Source organism: Monodelphis domestica, chromosome 1, assembly GCF_027887165.1.
Source record: "Monodelphis domestica isolate mMonDom1 chromosome 1, mMonDom1.pri, whole genome shotgun sequence".
Taxonomy (NCBI): domain Eukaryota; kingdom Metazoa; phylum Chordata; class Mammalia; order Didelphimorphia; family Didelphidae; genus Monodelphis; species Monodelphis domestica.
The window spans coordinates 171,742,792-171,759,707 of NC_077227.1; the positions used below are offsets into that span (position 1 = coordinate 171,742,792).

A 16,916-nucleotide genomic window follows, 5' to 3' on the forward strand; every position below is an offset into this window, starting at 1 on the left:
TTAATCAATTGGCCAGTTAATAATTAGTAGGAAAAGCATTCAATGACCCACATGTAATTTAGTGTCTAACTATTTCAACGTTTTCAAACCAAAGTGTAATGTGAATATACATCTTTTCTACTTCCCTTGGAGCTGCCTCTAGTAGGTCTATGTCTACCTTACACATGTCCATTATCACTACTATGATCAAGTCAAACTGGCTACTTTTTTGTTTGTTTTCTTTTCAGAAAATTTTTGAGAATTTGGAGCCAAATAGATGGATCTGACGAATGACTCTGTGATATCTGAATTTATCTTGTTAGGACTTACCAATTCTTGGAGTCTTGAGATTTTATTTTTTGCAATCTTCTTCCTGGCTTATGCATTAATCATGACTGGAAACATTCTTATTATAATTATCGTGATCTTTGACTCCCATTTGCACTCCACCCCCATGTATTTCCTCTTGGCTAACCTGTCCTTCCTTGACATGACTATTTCTACTATTACTGTCCCTAAGATGATCAGAGATTGCCTCAGTGAACACAAAACTATCTCCAAATGGGGCTGCATGGCCCAGATGTTTTTTCTCCATTTCTTGGGGGGTAGTGAGATGACTCTCCTCATATTCATGGCAGTCGATCGATATGTTGCCATATGTAAACCCCTCCACTACACATCCATCATGAACTATCGAACACTGGTAGCCTTTGTGCTGCTTTCCTGGGTTGTGGGTTTTGTGCACACGATGAGCCAAATGGCTTTTACTGTGAATCTCCCCTTCTGTGGCCCCAATTTGGTTGACAACATTTTTTGTGACCTTCCTCTGGTCATCAAGCTTGCCTGTGCTGACACGTATGTCCTGGACCTGCTGGTTATTGCTGATAGTGGGCTGCTCTCACTAATTTGTTTCATCCTCTTGCTGGTCTCCTACACTGTCATCTTGGTCACGGTCCACCGTCGCTCCTCTGGTGGGCTCACCAAGGCTATGTCTACACTATCTGCTCACATCACAGTGGTAACGCTCTTTTTTGGGCCATGCATTTTCATCTATGCTTCACCATTCAGTAGCTTTTCAGTGGACAAATTTCTCTCAGTGTTTTACTCAGTTATCACACCTCTCCTGAATCCAATCATCTACACTTTGAGAAATCAAGACATGAAGGCAGCCATGATTAGACTGAGGAGCCGACATGTCAGCTCCAGGCAGACTTTGTAGATGAGTTGAATAATTATGATGATGATTAAAGCACAATCAAGATAATTCCCATCTCAGAATAACCAAATACTCTTCACATTTATTTAAAAATGTTAACTTTTATTAATAAAAATAATGTAAAATTATAATATGGCTATTACTAATATCTTAAGGATGTACTTTGGTAGTATGTATATCTTTGTCTTTCTTCAAGCAAAAGGACTGAACTACTGAAAATTAATTTAATTTTTAACTTTTTCAATGGAAACAAGAAATATTTAGATAGTAAAAAATTATATGTGGACCAGTTGATTCCTAAAAAACTCTTCTTTCCCTAAATGCTTTGATCCCTTGATCTTTTGTCGTATCACATAGTAATGATGGATTATAATCTGATCAATCCTGTCTCGGCCACTTAATGGCTCTATGATTCTGGGTAAATAATTCAGCCTTTGTGAACATCAGTTTCCTTAAATGTAAAATGGGGATAATAACAACTAATAATAACTTTTCCCTCATAGGGTCATTGTAAGGATCAATTGAAATAACACAAGTAAAGAATCTTGAAAACTTTAAAGGAGGTCCCTCATCATCAAAAGAAATGGAATTAGTTATAGAACCATTTGGAGAATCTGAGTCCAGATTGAGAATAACTCCACTAAAAAGCACAAGTATATTCAGGGAGACATAGCAGGGTACAAGGGATGCTATTTATCTGTGTAGAGAGTAATGGTTCTATGAGTTCATATGTTGTGTAATATACTAGCTAGCTTTTACACAATTCTATAAGATTTGAAAAGTGTTTTACAAAAACCGTCTCACTTGATCCTCAAAATAACTCTGAGAGTTTGGCAATATTATTCATCTTATTTAATAGATAAGGAAATTGAGGTACAGAGATGTTTTAATACCTGATCCCACAGTTAGTAAATGTCTAAGTCTGACACTGAATGCAGATCTTCCTTTCTTTATGTCCCATGCTTTATCTATTGCTCTAGCATTATGGGAGAAAGAAGCTCAGGGCTTAGTGGAATTAATCATAAATAAATTGTGTGGCGGAAACTCAAAATGGTTAATACTATGATGTGGCCACAATCTAATATTTCAAGGCATATTGTGTCATCAAGACACACACACACACACACACACACACACACACACACACACACTCACACATACTCATATCCTTCTGAATGAAACAGAAATGTTTAAAATCACCATTGGCCAATATTGCTGAGGTCAGAGTTGAGTTATGTTTTGTCATATAATAATATGTTATATGAAATTGTATGCAATAATAAGTTCAGTTATATATAAGTTCAGACAGTTCAACCAAAAATTTTATTTGCCATTTATTTAACTTTTTATTTATTTTAAAGAAAACTAATGTTAAAATTGTAAATAATGTCTTTGTATATCAGTTTCATGGTCAATTATTAATGGATATGAAATTTAAAGCTTAAGGATATTCTTAAGGTATAATCACTGTATATTATCTAACCCTTGAGTTTATTTGTTTAATGTGAGTCAATACTATCTCTTAGCATAATAATTACCATAATTTTAATATCTTCTATGTCATATAGGTATTTTCTTTTAAACTTCTAGACATTAAGAATTGATTCAGTAATAAAGTCACATTGAAAAAATTAAGTACTAATTATGCACTAGGCACTATGATGACCACTGGAGATGCAGTGAAAGAAAAAAGTCTCTACTTTCAAAGAGCTCACAAACTAATGTAGAGACCACATTTGAATGACTATGTGCAACCAAACTATATTCAAGATATATTAAAGATAATTTCTGAGGAAAAGCACCAGCATTAAAGTGGATTGGGAAAGGCTTCTTGTAGAAAGTAGGATTTTGCCTGAGGAAGAAAGTCAAGGAACTCAACTTAGACCAATCATAAAACTACCTCAGCACTTTTGGAAAAGTGGAAATGCTTTAAAAAATATGAACATAGGACCCCCACAACCCAATTCACACAGACATCATTCCCTTAACAATTATCTGTAACAACCAGAGTTACAGTGGTGGTTAAAGATATTAGTCACCCAAATGGACCATATCAGGTCATCTTAATAATAATAATAATAATAATAATAATAACACAGCAATGAAGGTAGGTCAGCTAGAGTCAATGAGTGTTATATTTTCCTGCTATGGACAATATTATGAACTACAGCAGGACAGGACTTAAAGTAAAACATTCAGTCACCTGAAGTCACTTTCAAACCTTAAAGCAATAACCAGCAGAATTAATTCCGTTAGAATCCTGTCTGGGTATTTGCAAGGCTTCCTATTGTTGATTGGACACAAATCCTTGATGCTGAAGGAATGAACAATGAATGGAAAATTATTTATTAAGCAATTAGTATGTTCCTGTACTAAACACTATGGAAAGAAACAGAAAATAGATACTCTGCATTGTCAAGGAGTTCACATTTTATTGGGAGGCAACTCATATCTGAGAATTTAGCTGTGGGACATATGGAAAGGCTCAGCTATCTTAGGAGTTTCAAAAATGGGATGGATGGAAATACCTGTGAGTCTTTAGAGAACATCTGCTTCATTAATTCCTTCATGAAGGAAGTCATCAGCTAGAAGTTATTGAACATTAATGTTCAGCCTAATTGCTTGCTAGAACTAATATCCCCTAACTTCCTATATCATGCCTAGATCCTCAGATTGTAATCTCTAATGTTCTTTCCAATTCCAAATTTAAGATACCATAATAAATTTTCTTTCTTTTTTGGGAAACTGTTACATATAACAGACTTTGCCCTTTGACCCAACATAAAGGTCATTTTCCCTATTTTAATTTAAAATTTTGAATGCATTTCTTATATTAGGAAAAGTACTGACAAAACCATTTATTTGGAACAAATTGTGAAAAGACACAGGTTTCAGTTAGAAAAGGTCTGGGTAGGAAAGTAAGGATAAAAGAAAGGTGAGTTGATGGAAGTGTGAATGGAAGAAATAAGAGGAGATATATCTTCTGAAATATAGTGGAATGGACATTAAAAAAGCTTCTCTAGGCTAACCTATGGAAAAAAATAGCACAATATTTACAAAACGGTGGAATACCCAAGTGTCATTTTCCTCCATGCATCCATGAAAGTTGCCTGGTCATGCATATTTCCCAGGAGAAAGTCATTGAAGATGAATTTAAGAAAGGAGTGAACATTTGATCTTGCAAAGATAGGGATCAGAGGCTTACTAAAAGCTAATAAACATTTTATTCATCTACTATGAGAGAGGCACTGATGATACTAAGAAAGATAAAAAATAGTCCCTGCTCTCAAGGAGCTCATATTCTATTGGAGACACTAAGTCTAATAAGGAAAGTTCAAGTATCATGGGCAATATGCTAGGCTAAAAAATTATACCCAGTGCAGCATCTACCCAGAATCAAAATAAGATCACAGAATAAAAGGAAAATGAAAATTTGCTCTGTTTCGGGTCTGGGAAGTGATATTTCATCAGAGCTATGTTTTAGGAAGGTTGATGACTCCCTTTATATATGTATGTATACACACACATATATATGTATATTTTTTTCTGAGATTGAAGGTAAGGGTCTATATCCCTCTCAGAATCAATATAGTGTATTGGTTCCAAAGCAAGGAAGTGGTAAGGGTTAATTAATTGGAATTAAATGACTTGTCCAGGATCACATAGCTAGTAGTGTCAGAATTCCTTCACATTTTTAACCATCCTGCAAATAATTTCAGAATACTAAACATTGATGGGGTGTGTGAAAAGTATACTTGCCATTCCCTCTAGGTTTCTGGTTCACTTTACCACACTTTAAAATATTTATCAAATTCTGATTTTCTAGTGTGTCATCCTTTTGCATTATCATTCATTTATTATAGTCATAACTAGTCATTGCATTGATCAAAGTTCTGAAGTCTTTAAAATTATTTTCCTTTATATTATTGTTGTCATAATAATAGCTAGCATTTCTATAATGCTTTAAAGTTTACAAAGAACTTTACCTATGTTGATTCATTTGACTCTCACAACCCTGTAAGGTAGGTGCAAATATTTTTTTCATTTTACAGATCAGAAAACTCAGCCAGAGAGAGGTTATGCCTTTCCCAGAGTCATACAACTGGAACATATCTAGGTGAAGATTTACACTCAGGCCTTCCTGATTCCAGGTCAAATCTACTAACTATTTTGTTACCTACATGTCCTATGTAAACTGTTTTTATTCTTATCATTATACTCTGCAACAGTTCATTAAAGTCTTCTCAAGTTCTACTTAATTCTTCATATTTATAGTTTCTAATGGTAAATCATATTCCATTATATTTATTTGTAAATCTCTGTTCAATCATTCCCTGGTTGAAGGACACCCACATTGTTTCCAGTTCTCTGCAACAAAAAGTGTTACTTTACATATAGACCCTTTCCCTATATCTTTGACCTCTTTAGGGTATATGCTGGTAGTTGAATTGTGAGTCAAAGGACATATACAGTTTAGTTATATTTAAGGCAAAATTCTAAAATACTTTTTAGAATGATCCAACAAACTAACAATTATGAAAACATTAGTGCACCTGTCCTCCCAGACATCCTCCAATTTCCATTTTTATGTTTTTTTCCATTTTTTCAGCCTGTTTTTTCCAGACTGATTATAATTTAAGTACTTTCATGCTTCAGTCAAACTGGACTGATTGCTTTTTCACATCACATAACATCCAATTTTCTACTTTTGTGTTTTTGAACAGATTCCCAAAATATTTATTCCCTCCATAAATGTGTATTAATTTTGTATATATCCTGTATGTATTTACCTGGAACGTGGTCTATACCCTTAATAAAAAGTAAACTTCTTGAGGGCAGGGATTACTTCACTATTCAAGTTTTGTCCCTAGGACATAGGGACACAAATAGTACTCCATTACCATTAACATAATAGAATTTAATATGTGCCTTTTGACTGAATGATTGATCAGTCAGAGGAGTTCCTAGATCAAGTAGTGAAAACCCTGGATTTAAAAGAACAGCATGGGAGTTGGTACTGATAGCCCCCATTTTACAACTTGGACATCACATAGCTTGTAAGGATTCAAGACCATATTTGAAATCAGGTCTTCTTGACTCCAGCTCCTGCACTCTATCCACTGTTTCACTCAGTTGCTTCACCTTACTGTAGTGTAGCAACAGAAGATAGAGCCAGAATGTGGAGGAACAAACCTAGAATTCGACATTTCTGTAATTTATGTGAGCTACAAAAGTTTATGGCAGTAAGAAGACTCCTTATTGATGTGGAGTACTTTATCCTTTTACACATTATAAATATGGAGTATTAGAGAGGCAAACATGTCTCTAATGTGCCAGACACTATTCTAAGTGTTAGAAATGCAAAACTAAAGTAAAATAGACCCTGAATTTTAAGAGATGACAATTTAATTAAGGAAACCCTCACATGCCTATATATATCTCTCTGTATGTATATATGTATATATAGCATGCATATATATGTGTGTATATATATATGACATAAAATGATAAAGAGGAGAGAAGAGAGGTATTAGTAGCTAGGGAAATCAGGAAAGGCTTCATGTAGAAGATCATGATTGAAGGAATTAGGAATTCTTTCTGGAATAGAACTTCCAGACTTAGAGGACTGTCTGTTTCCATGAGAAAAAAGATTGAAATTTTGACTTTATGAATGTCTTTTTTTTTTGGTTTTCTATCAGGTTAAACAAAAACTCTCTTACATGTAGCTAGGTGCTGCAGTGGATGAGTGTCATATCTAGTCAGGAAGACCTAAACTGAAAAATTACCTCAGAAATTAAATAGCTTTGTGAATCTTTTAATTTACTTAGTCATTTAATTTAACCTCAGTTTCCTTTCTGAAGCATAGAGATTATAATACTATTTGCCTTCCAGCAATGCTATGAAGATCAAAAGATATGTTTATAAAATTTTCTAATTTAAAATATTATATAAATTGTAGTTATCATTATTATTAAATATGTCAATATGAATATATGTGTATATGCATGGGAGTGTAATACATTTTAATGTGGAGACTGAGAAATTAGCCAGTTTTTGATGTCATGGGGGGAAATCCTGGGGTTAGGCGAAAGCAAAAACTGAGATTCTGATTTTCTTAAAGGATTTCTTGGGGGAAGATTTTAACTTAAAGACAGATTTTATGTAAGAAATTTCCCACACCAGTCACTCTCTATTTAAACTAATTTTTGGTTCTGGGTTATTAGTTACAGGATGATTGATGTAGTGGCAATGTGAAGGATGGGCTGGAAAGGGAAAAGACTTGAAGGAAGCAGGCAAATCAGGAGACTTCTAAAATAGCCTGGTTGATAAAGGCATGAACAAGGGTCATAGCAAGAAAGAAATGGCACCAATGGTTATATAAATATGATCATCTTGAAAGGAAAGAGTGAAGTATTAATCAACAATAATTTCAATATTTGGATCATTGTTAATCAAGATAATGGTGATTATGCCAACTAAACTTGGGAAATCCAATGGATGTCTCTATGACTACACAATAAAACTCCCATTCTAATTTCTTTTCTATTGTATATATATTCCCTTATTTCTTTAATACATTACATAAATAAACCTTTTCTGGAGCAAATTCAGACAGATAATATGCCTATTCTTTTGGTGAAATTTGTATACACTTTAATGACCAGGCACAAATCTTTCCCTTGAAGCCTAGGGAAAAGCAGCATGGTTCTCTAATAATTCCCATGAGAATTTGCTCTTAAATCTGTGCTCATTATTATCTAAAAGTATTTCTTGTTTTTTCCTATATGCTTGGGAGTTCATATATTTTTCTCTTTTTGGAACCCCAAGAAACCCATCATCTTCATTGTGTCTGTGACTCACTGAGGAGGTTGCTCCTTAATGTCTCTACCTAGAAGGGGTAGGTTGAATGGCCAATGTTATATTATACAGAGATTTTTGCATTATAGTCATATAATCAACAGATTTCTACATAGATTTAGTAACCAAATGGAAAAGATGGTCATTTACCAATTAAGAGATAACTGAAGACACTGGCATTCTCAAGTAGAATCAGAATGACTATTTTTAAGTTTTATAGAATTAGGAAATCTAAGGTAATTCTCATACATCTTCCAGATAAAACTGTTGTCCTTAAATTCAATTCAATGAACATTTAGTAACTTCCTATCAAGTTTCATTCAAAATCTTTATGTTGGATAAGTAAATGAAAAAATGATAGTCTCTGCTCTTAGTTTACAATCTAAATGAGATGGATTACCGAGATCTTTCTACTTCTAAATCTACGATCCTATGATCCTATTGGGTATTTTTTATACTTCAAGCAATAATTATAACAGTAATGAGTGACATATAATAATAGATGTTTTATAGTTTGTGTACAATTTTTATACACTATTTCAAGTGAAATAAATAATTCAGATGGAACAATGTATATGCAGATTTAAAGAAATGTATACATGCAATCTACTCTCCTAATAGAAATTATTATTTGATGCATGATTCAAAATAATTTTAATGTACTATTTCATTGTTTAATATAACAGTATTATGAGGGAGGTATTTCATCTGTCATTATTCCAATTTTACAATGAAAAGAAAATTGATTTGCCTATGATCATATAGGATTTGAACCAAGTTCTCTTTTGCTTCTAACTAGCATTCTTCCCATTATGCCATGCTGCTTCTCATGTACACATGTGTGTGTCAGATCAGTATAGAGGATTACAAATTGTGATAAAAATTTTTGAGAACAATACCAAGGAAGGAGGGAGTAGTCACTTTTAGTTGGGTGAATCTAAGAAAAAAATCATAGAATGAGGGGCACTAGAGCTTTTATCAACAGGAAGAAATTGTGAATAAAGACTGTCTTTGCATGGAGAAAGATAGTACAATTGTATAAAGGCAGTGTTAAACAAGATGAGATGAGGAAACAGGAACTTATTCTGTTCTGTTTCAATCAGGCTATAACTCTAGGGGTATGAAATGCCCTAAAGGCAAGACTAAGGGGATTATATTTTATTCTGTTGTCAGTAGGAAAGTACTATGGATTGAGAGATATGAACTACCCTATTATTTAAAAAGATAATTTTATCTGCTGTGTGAATTAGAATAGGCTTCTCTAAGTTGGGGCCTATGGATTAAAAACATATTTTTATAACTTTATTTCAATAAAATTGTTTCCTTTGTAAATCAATGAATTTTATTTATTTTCAAACATTCTTAGGAGTCTATAGGTTTTACCAGATTGCCAAAAGGATCTATGAGGAAAAAAGATGAAAGAATTCTGGATAAGAAATGGGAGAGACTGGAAGCAAGGAAGTCTATTTGGGGGCTATTAAAGCAGTCCAACTCAATTTCTTCTAATTAAGCCAAAAGTTATCAAGGTAAAAAAATGATCAATGTCTGAACTAAGTTAGTATCTTTTTTGAATGGGGGCAAGGGGACAGATTCAAACAATATTTTAGAAATGAAATTGGAAAGACTAAATAACTATCTAGTATTGAGGAGGGAGAGGGTAAGAGGGCAGGGTCCAAAACGATTCTTTTGGATATAATTTTTCCAGCTTGATAATCAAGATCAGTTGAAAGAGGGACAGATTTAGGAGGAAAAGTAACAATAAGGAAGTACATTTCAGGGATAGGAGATTGATTACAGATATACAGGGGAAAATTCAGGATGAGACTGGGAAACAAAATTGTTTAATGCATTATCCCCAACAACTTCCTAATTTCCCTTCATCAAATTACATTCATTGAGCTTAGTGGCTATGTTGTTTTCCATCTTTGCATCCTCAACATCTAGTACTGTATCTAGAATATAGTAGTTGCTTGGTTACTTTGTGTTGAATTAAATCTAAACTCGCCACATGAAGCAATAATGCAAGGGACCACAACTTATCAGTAGCAGCATTTTAGAAATGACTAATTTCAGGCATGCGAAAGTATATCCAGGGAAAGATATCCAATAAAACTTTAAAATATGAGTCTAGAACTTAGAGTAGAGAATGAAGTGGATTGGATAATTACCTATATATAGGTGATAATTGAGGCAATAGAAATATATCACATAACTGTAAGAAAAAATGTAAGAATAGAGGAGAAATGAGAACAGAGTTTTGGGGACCACCAGTACTCAACGGAATGGGAAAGAGTGATGAGTATGAAAAATCAAACCAAATTGTCAAATGAACAAGAAGAAAAAGGGCATGAGGATGTAATTTGATTCTGATAAGAAATTAATTGAGTACAGGGAGAACTCTTTATCCAGTTCTTCAAGTTCTCCAGGACACAGAGGCTACTACTATCCTCCAACTTCTGTTTTTCATTAGTGTAACATCATCCAATTCTCTATTTTTTCCTAATTTTATCTTTTGTCTAAGCTACATCTCCACACGCAGACAATATTGACTCCAAGAGCAGATCTTGCTATATTCTCCATTCTTCTTTTGCCCACTCTAATTTTGCAAAATAGATAGGTTTCTCTTCTTTATATTTCCCCCATATATGCTTTTTTTTCTTCTTTTTCTATTCTTAAAACCAACAAAACATTAAACATTCAACCATGTCTGTCTTTCTTCCCTCCTTTGCTGATAACTTAAGACTGACTAAGATAGTGGGATTCTGTAGGGACTTTTGCCTCCTCTTCTCTATTAAATTATAAGCACTTTATCATGATTTAGACTGTTAAAATTTCTCAAAACAACATGGTGTAATCACTAGACATCTGACCCTAAAGAGAGTAAAACTTGGCAACGTCTCAGTGGCCCAGGCACTTCTCTAATACTATCCATTTCAAAGAGGATGTGGTCTGCATTGGTAGAGCAATTTTGTCATGAAGAGCTAATAAAAACATGAATCTAGGGGGAAAGTACCTATATTTACATTTATATCTACAGTTACAACTATAATTATCTTTATATACCTGTCATCTATTTCTTTCTATATATCTGTTTCTCTCATCTATTAAAAGTCTATTTTCCCTCTATTTTGCAGGGTATTATCATTGTGAGGAATACTTTTTTGTTTTCTTTTTGGCATATCTTATTCCACTATTTCTTTTTTTATAACTATAGAATAGATTTGTGAGATCTTGACTGTGGTTCCTTGGTATTTGATCCCTTTCTCTAAATTTTTCTTCTGTGGTATTTTTTTCTTCCAGGTTTGACTATAACATTTTGGGGGTATTTTCAATTAGAATATTTTTAAATGGTAAGTAGAAGATTCTTTCTATTTTCATTTTCCACTGTTACTAATAATTATGGCATAATTTTATTATTTGTTAGAATAGTGTGCCTAATATTTTATTTCGTTATGTTTTTCAGAGAATCTGGTGATTCCTAAATGATTTCTTTGTCCTTTTCTACATTGACAGCATTTTAATTTTAATTATATCAAATATTCTTTTAATTTTCCATCTTTTGATTTTGTTGTCTTTTTTTTTGCTGTTGAATTATTTTCTTCATTCTATTTTTCAGGGTATCTATTACTTGAGTAATATTTTGATCTTCTGTCCTAAGCTCCGTATTTTCTTATGATATTTTCTACTATAATATTTTATTTTAAAAAACTCTTTACCTTCTGCCTTGAGAGTCAATACAAAGTATTGGTTCTAAGGTAGAAGAGCAATAAGGGCTAGGCAGTTGCAGTTAAATGACTTGCCTGGAATCACACATCTACAAAGTATCTGAGGCTAAATTTGCACCCAGAACCACCTGTTTCTAGGCTTTCTATCCATTGAGTCACCTAGCTGCCCCTTCTTCAATAATTCTAATTTCATTTTGTCTTATGATTAATTTCTTCTATTTGATTCTGGAGTCCTTTTGAAAAAGTCCTTCCCACCCCCACCTAGGGTACAATTATACTTATTTTTTAGTTATTTTATTTTCCATATTTACTTATAGAATCTCCAACTTATGATATTTCTTCATTTTGTTAGAAACTTTCTTGTTTTAGTCTCAAGCCTTAGTTCCTGGATTGGAATTTTTATGCTAGGCCCAGGTTCTACCCTCTTCTGCACTCTTGGAAAGGAGTTTCTATACCCTGTTACTAGCCTACATAGCAACATACAAAACTAGTCTCATCATTTTAAATCTTTCCTGTAGCTAAACTCTTCTATATATAGTAAATAAATAGTCTGCCTAACAAATAGAAAACTGAACAAGTCACCACCCAGACAGAGGAAGGACGGGTATATAGTATACTGTGTGCCAGCAATCTTGCTAAGTATTATGAATACAAGGTAAAAACAATATATATTGATAAGTATGCATATAATATAAACAGAGTAAATATAAAGTAATACATATTTTGGTTATTTAATTCTAAATAATTGTTAATTATCTTAATAAAAATAAATGATGATGATAGGTAGTTGCTAATAGTTTTAGTCTTAACTTCTATGTTATAGAAAAGTGATTCCTGGAGTTTTAAAACATGAGGACTATTTCTTAACATCCAATATTTATTTAAAATCTATTTAATTGAGCTAAAATTAATTTAATAATTCTTAGTGTCTAAATTTCTTTAAGACTGTTGAATAATAGCTCCAAGTTCTAAAAGGATCTGTGGCTCACAAAGTGAGAGTCATTTGTCAAGAAGTCTGATTGTCTTGGTGGACTAATTTGAACATCTTCATAGATAACTGATCAGTTCTACATTTTTAGCTGGAAAAATAATTAAAAAATTACATATAATCATCAGGAAGAGAGTACAGTAGATCTACAAATGGAAGTGAATCTAAAAACTATCTAGTGCTACTTCAGTTTAGCTTAATGGTAAGAAAACTGAGATCTATTTATTAAGTTACTTATGACTGTTTCATTCCACCAAAAGGGTCAAGGCTGTAGGGAAAGTTTGTCGTTTCTCCAAGATTTAAGTTACTTTGTCTCTTTATATTTAGACCTAATCTATTTTTTCAATGCACTATCTTAAAAATTTATATAATTAATTAAGGTTCTGAGGTATATTTCTAAGAATTTTTACTATTCAATATTATCTATGTTAAGTAAAAATCTACTTTCCATACTTCTCAATAATTCTCACCTAAAATTGATTCCTTTTCATATTCTTCCCTTCAGAGAACTTCTGGATGCTTGAAATATATCAAATAGGTGAAGATGAAGAATAACTCTGTGCTAAATGAATTTATTTTGTTAGGACTCACCAATTCGTGGGAGCTTGAGATTTTATTTTTTGTTATATTCTTTCTGGCTTATACGTCCATCATGGCTGGAAACAGTCTCATTATACTGATGGTGATTTTTGATTCTCACTTGCGTTCCACCCCCATGTACTTCCTCCTAGCTAACCTCTCCTTTCTCGACATGACCCTTTCCACTGTTACTGTCCCCAAGATGATCACAGACTTCCTCAGGGACAGGAAAACCATCTCATTATGGGGTTGCATGGCACAGATGTTTTTAGTTCATCTATTAGGAGGCAGTGAGATGAGTCTACTTGTAGTGATGGCTGTGGATCGTTATGTTGCAATATGTAAACCCCTCCACTATACAACAATTATGAATCATCGAATCTTGTTAGGAAGTGTGTTTATTTCATGGGTCATTGGCTTTGTGCACACTATGAGCCAAATGGCCTTTGTAGTGACCCTGCCTTTCTGTGGCCCCAATGTGATTGATGATGTTTTTTGTGATCTTCCCCTGGTGATGAACCTTGCCTGCACTGATACCTATATCCTGGACCTTCTTGTGATTGCAGACAGTGGGTTGCTCTCTCTGATCTGCTTCCTCCTCTTACTTATCTCCTATGTTGTCATTCTGCTCACAGTCCACCGTCGCTCCTCTGGCGGGCTCTCTAAGGCTCTGTCCACATTATCTGCACACATAACAGTGGTAACTCTCTTCTTTGGACCACTTATCTTAATCTATGCTTGGCCAGTTAGTAGTTACACATTGGACAAATTTCTCTCAGTATTTTTCTCTGTTGTCACTCCCCTCCTTAACCCAATTATCTACAGTTTAAGGAACAGGGAGATGAAGGCAGCCATGGTTAGACTGAGGAGCCGGCACATCAGTTCTGGACCTCCACTCTAGATAATGTTTATGATGATGAAATTTTTACTTTACAACCTGGATAAATTTCTTTTCTGAATGACTATTTGTTATTTTAATTCATTTTAAAGTATATTTACTTTTACAGAGAAAAATAAAATTATATTTGCAAAATCATCTATACTTAAAATTCTCAGAATGTTTTGTTTATATATATATACATACATATAGTAAATTGCATTTGTGTATCTGTGTGTGTGCGTGTGTGTATGCTTCTTAAAATAAAACAATTTATTAATTAGAAATCAACTTAACTTTGGAATTTCAAATCGTAGCAAAATACAAGAAATATTTGTATATATGAATTTCTCCTAAACTACCTTGATCTCTCTAACCTCTCTTGTACCCTAACCTCTTGCTCTTATTTTTTTTGCTGTAGCCTTAAACACAATTGATTTTAAATCTGACCAGCAACAGAAAGAAAGCAATGCATTTTGAATATAATATCTTAATATATTCTCCCATTAATTTCAATAATTTTGGGGATGAGTTAAGAAAGGAGACTAAGGAGTAATCAAACGTGTATGAGGATAACCAAGAAAGAGCAGAGAAATGAAATCTGAAAATGAAAGAGTATCCTAGAAAAGAAAGTAGTCATCAAAGCTCAGTACTTCAAAGAGGTCAAGAAGTATGAAGACTGAGAAAAGGCTCTAAGATTTAGCTATAAAGTGATCAATGATAACTTGATAAGACTTAACTTCCTCTATTTTCTCCCATTCCCAGCTAGCAGTGATTGACCAATATCTCAGTTACACTTAATCAATTTTAGAAAAACAGACATTTGTCCCAACACCTTGAGGGCATATTCTCCCACCCTAACATTCAAATATGATCTCTAAGAAAAAAATATGTCAGTCTTTGCATAGTTTCTATGTGTTATTGGTCCTATAAAGTTCTTTTCCAAATTTGATTTTGATAACTAATGAGTCATTATCTGAACTATACTGGACTGAAAATGAGAGGTTCCTATTCATTTGCTCCAGTTGAAAAGTTCAATATGGACTTGACTTTTGGATTCTTAGACTTTCATAATCCTAGACTCTTTCAGTGCCAGAAGCTACATTCTCCCAGATAGCTTACTCTACTGACCTCTTGAAATTCATGAGGTTAGAACCTCTTCGACATTAATGTCTTTCAATCCCAGGGCCAGATGGATTCACAAGTGAATTCTATCAAGCATTTAGAGAACAATTAAGCCCAATACTACTTAAACTATTTGGGAAAAATAGGCAAAGAAGTAACCCTGCCAAATTCTTTTATGACACAAATATGGCACTGATACCTAAGCCAGGAAGAGCAAAGACAAGGAAAGAAAATTATAAGCCAATTTCATTCATGAATATGGATATGAAAATTTTAAATAAAATGTTAGCAAAGAGACAACAGAAATATATCACAAGGATTATTTATTCTGACCAAGTGAGATTTATACCAGGAATACAGAGTTGGTTTAATATTATGAAAACTATTAGTATAATTGACCATATCAATAACCAAATTAACAGAAATCACATGATTATCTTAAAAGATACATAAAAATCTTTCAATCAAATGTAATTCCCATTCCTACTAAAAACATTAGAAAGCATCAGAATAAATGGACCATTCCTTCAAATTATAAGTAGTGTCTACCCCAAACAATCAGCAAGTATCATCTACAATGGGGAAATGTTAGAAGCCTTCACAATAAGATCAGTGGTGAAGCAAGGATATTTATTATTACCACTATTATTTAATATTGTACTAGAAGTACTAGAATTGGCAATAAGAAGAAAAGGAAATTTAAGAAATTAAATTAGGCAATGAGAAAATGAACCTCATTCTTTGAAGATGATATGATGGCATACTGGAGAATCTCAGAGAATCAACTAAAAAGCTAGTGGAAACAATCAGTAACTTTAACAAAGTTGCAACATACAAAATAAACCCACGTAAATCAGAAGTATTTCTATACATATAAGGATGATAGTAGAAAGTAAGTATTGTTTTATTAGTTTAGGGATAAGAAGTAAAGTGGCTGGTTTGAGAAAAGAACTAGAGTTTGAAGCTGAGCTGAGAGAGCATGTTAATTTCAGATGTGACAGTTATAACCATTTTTCTATGTCAATTACTCTCTCTGGCAGTTGGCAGGGACACATTCTCAGAGACTCTAAGGGCTTGAGGAGGTAATATATTTGCCTCTGTCTCTCTGAGGGAAAGATCTGAAGGAGCTCAGTGTTTTCCTTTCCCAAATTGGGAAACACTATTGAATATCTATTGTGGTTTTATAGAATGTTTAATTCTGAGAAGACCAAAGAAAAACCTGTTTTTTTTTGTTTGAACTTTGAATCTATTAAGGCTTAACATACTCAGAGTCCTAACTTGATTCTTGTTTATATTCAACCAGCTTGCCTTTGCTATTTTATAATTTGAAGATGAAGTTAATATTTATAAGGATATTGGTGATAGTTTTAATTTAGATAGTATAAATTTGGCTTAGTTAGATCAGGGAGGATTAGTGTAGCCTGTGAAAAACAGAAGTGGTTCCTTGTGGAATCTGGGAGTTTATTTGGATGAATTTAGAATCCCTTAGAATTAGAAATCCTTTATTTATTCTTATATATTTCAATAAACATTTTATGTTTATAATAAGAGTCTCTTTGTAACAGACAT

The 16,916-nt window shown here is 33.2% G+C and overlaps 2 protein-coding genes across 2 annotated transcripts; both read left to right on the forward strand.

Moving 5' to 3' along the window:
* The first annotated feature begins 256 nt into the window (after nucleotides 1–256).
* Nucleotides 257–1,198, forward strand: LOC100028578 (olfactory receptor 4K14-like). The gene has a single exon (XM_001378540.2). It carries the CDS (start codon nucleotides 257–259, stop codon nucleotides 1,196–1,198), a length of 942 nt encoding a protein of 313 aa, XP_001378577.2.
* A 5,174-nt stretch (nucleotides 1,199–6,372) lies between these two features.
* Nucleotides 6,373–14,246, forward strand: LOC100028592 (olfactory receptor 4K13-like). The gene is made up of 2 exons (XM_001378551.3): nucleotides 6,373–6,438; nucleotides 13,305–14,246. The coding sequence occupies exons 1-2, from the start codon at nucleotides 6,373–6,375 to the stop codon at nucleotides 14,244–14,246; spliced, it is 1,008 nt and encodes a 335-aa protein (XP_001378588.3).
* The last annotated feature ends 2,670 nt before the right edge of the window (nucleotides 14,247–16,916 follow it).

Bases quoted from the DNA above. Each gene is read 5' to 3' on its own strand.
- LOC100028578 (XM_001378540.2), top strand. From the start codon at position 257: ATGGATCTGACGAATGACTCTGTGATATCTGAATTTATCTTGTTAGGA.
- LOC100028592 (XM_001378551.3), top strand. From the start codon at position 6,373: ATGTGGAGGAACAAACCTAGAATTCGACATTTCTGTAATTTATGTGAG. The intron at 6,439-13,304 runs GTAAGAAGACTC...TATATCAAATAG, and splicing joins AGCTACAAAAGTTTATGGCA to GTGAAGATGAAGAATAACTC.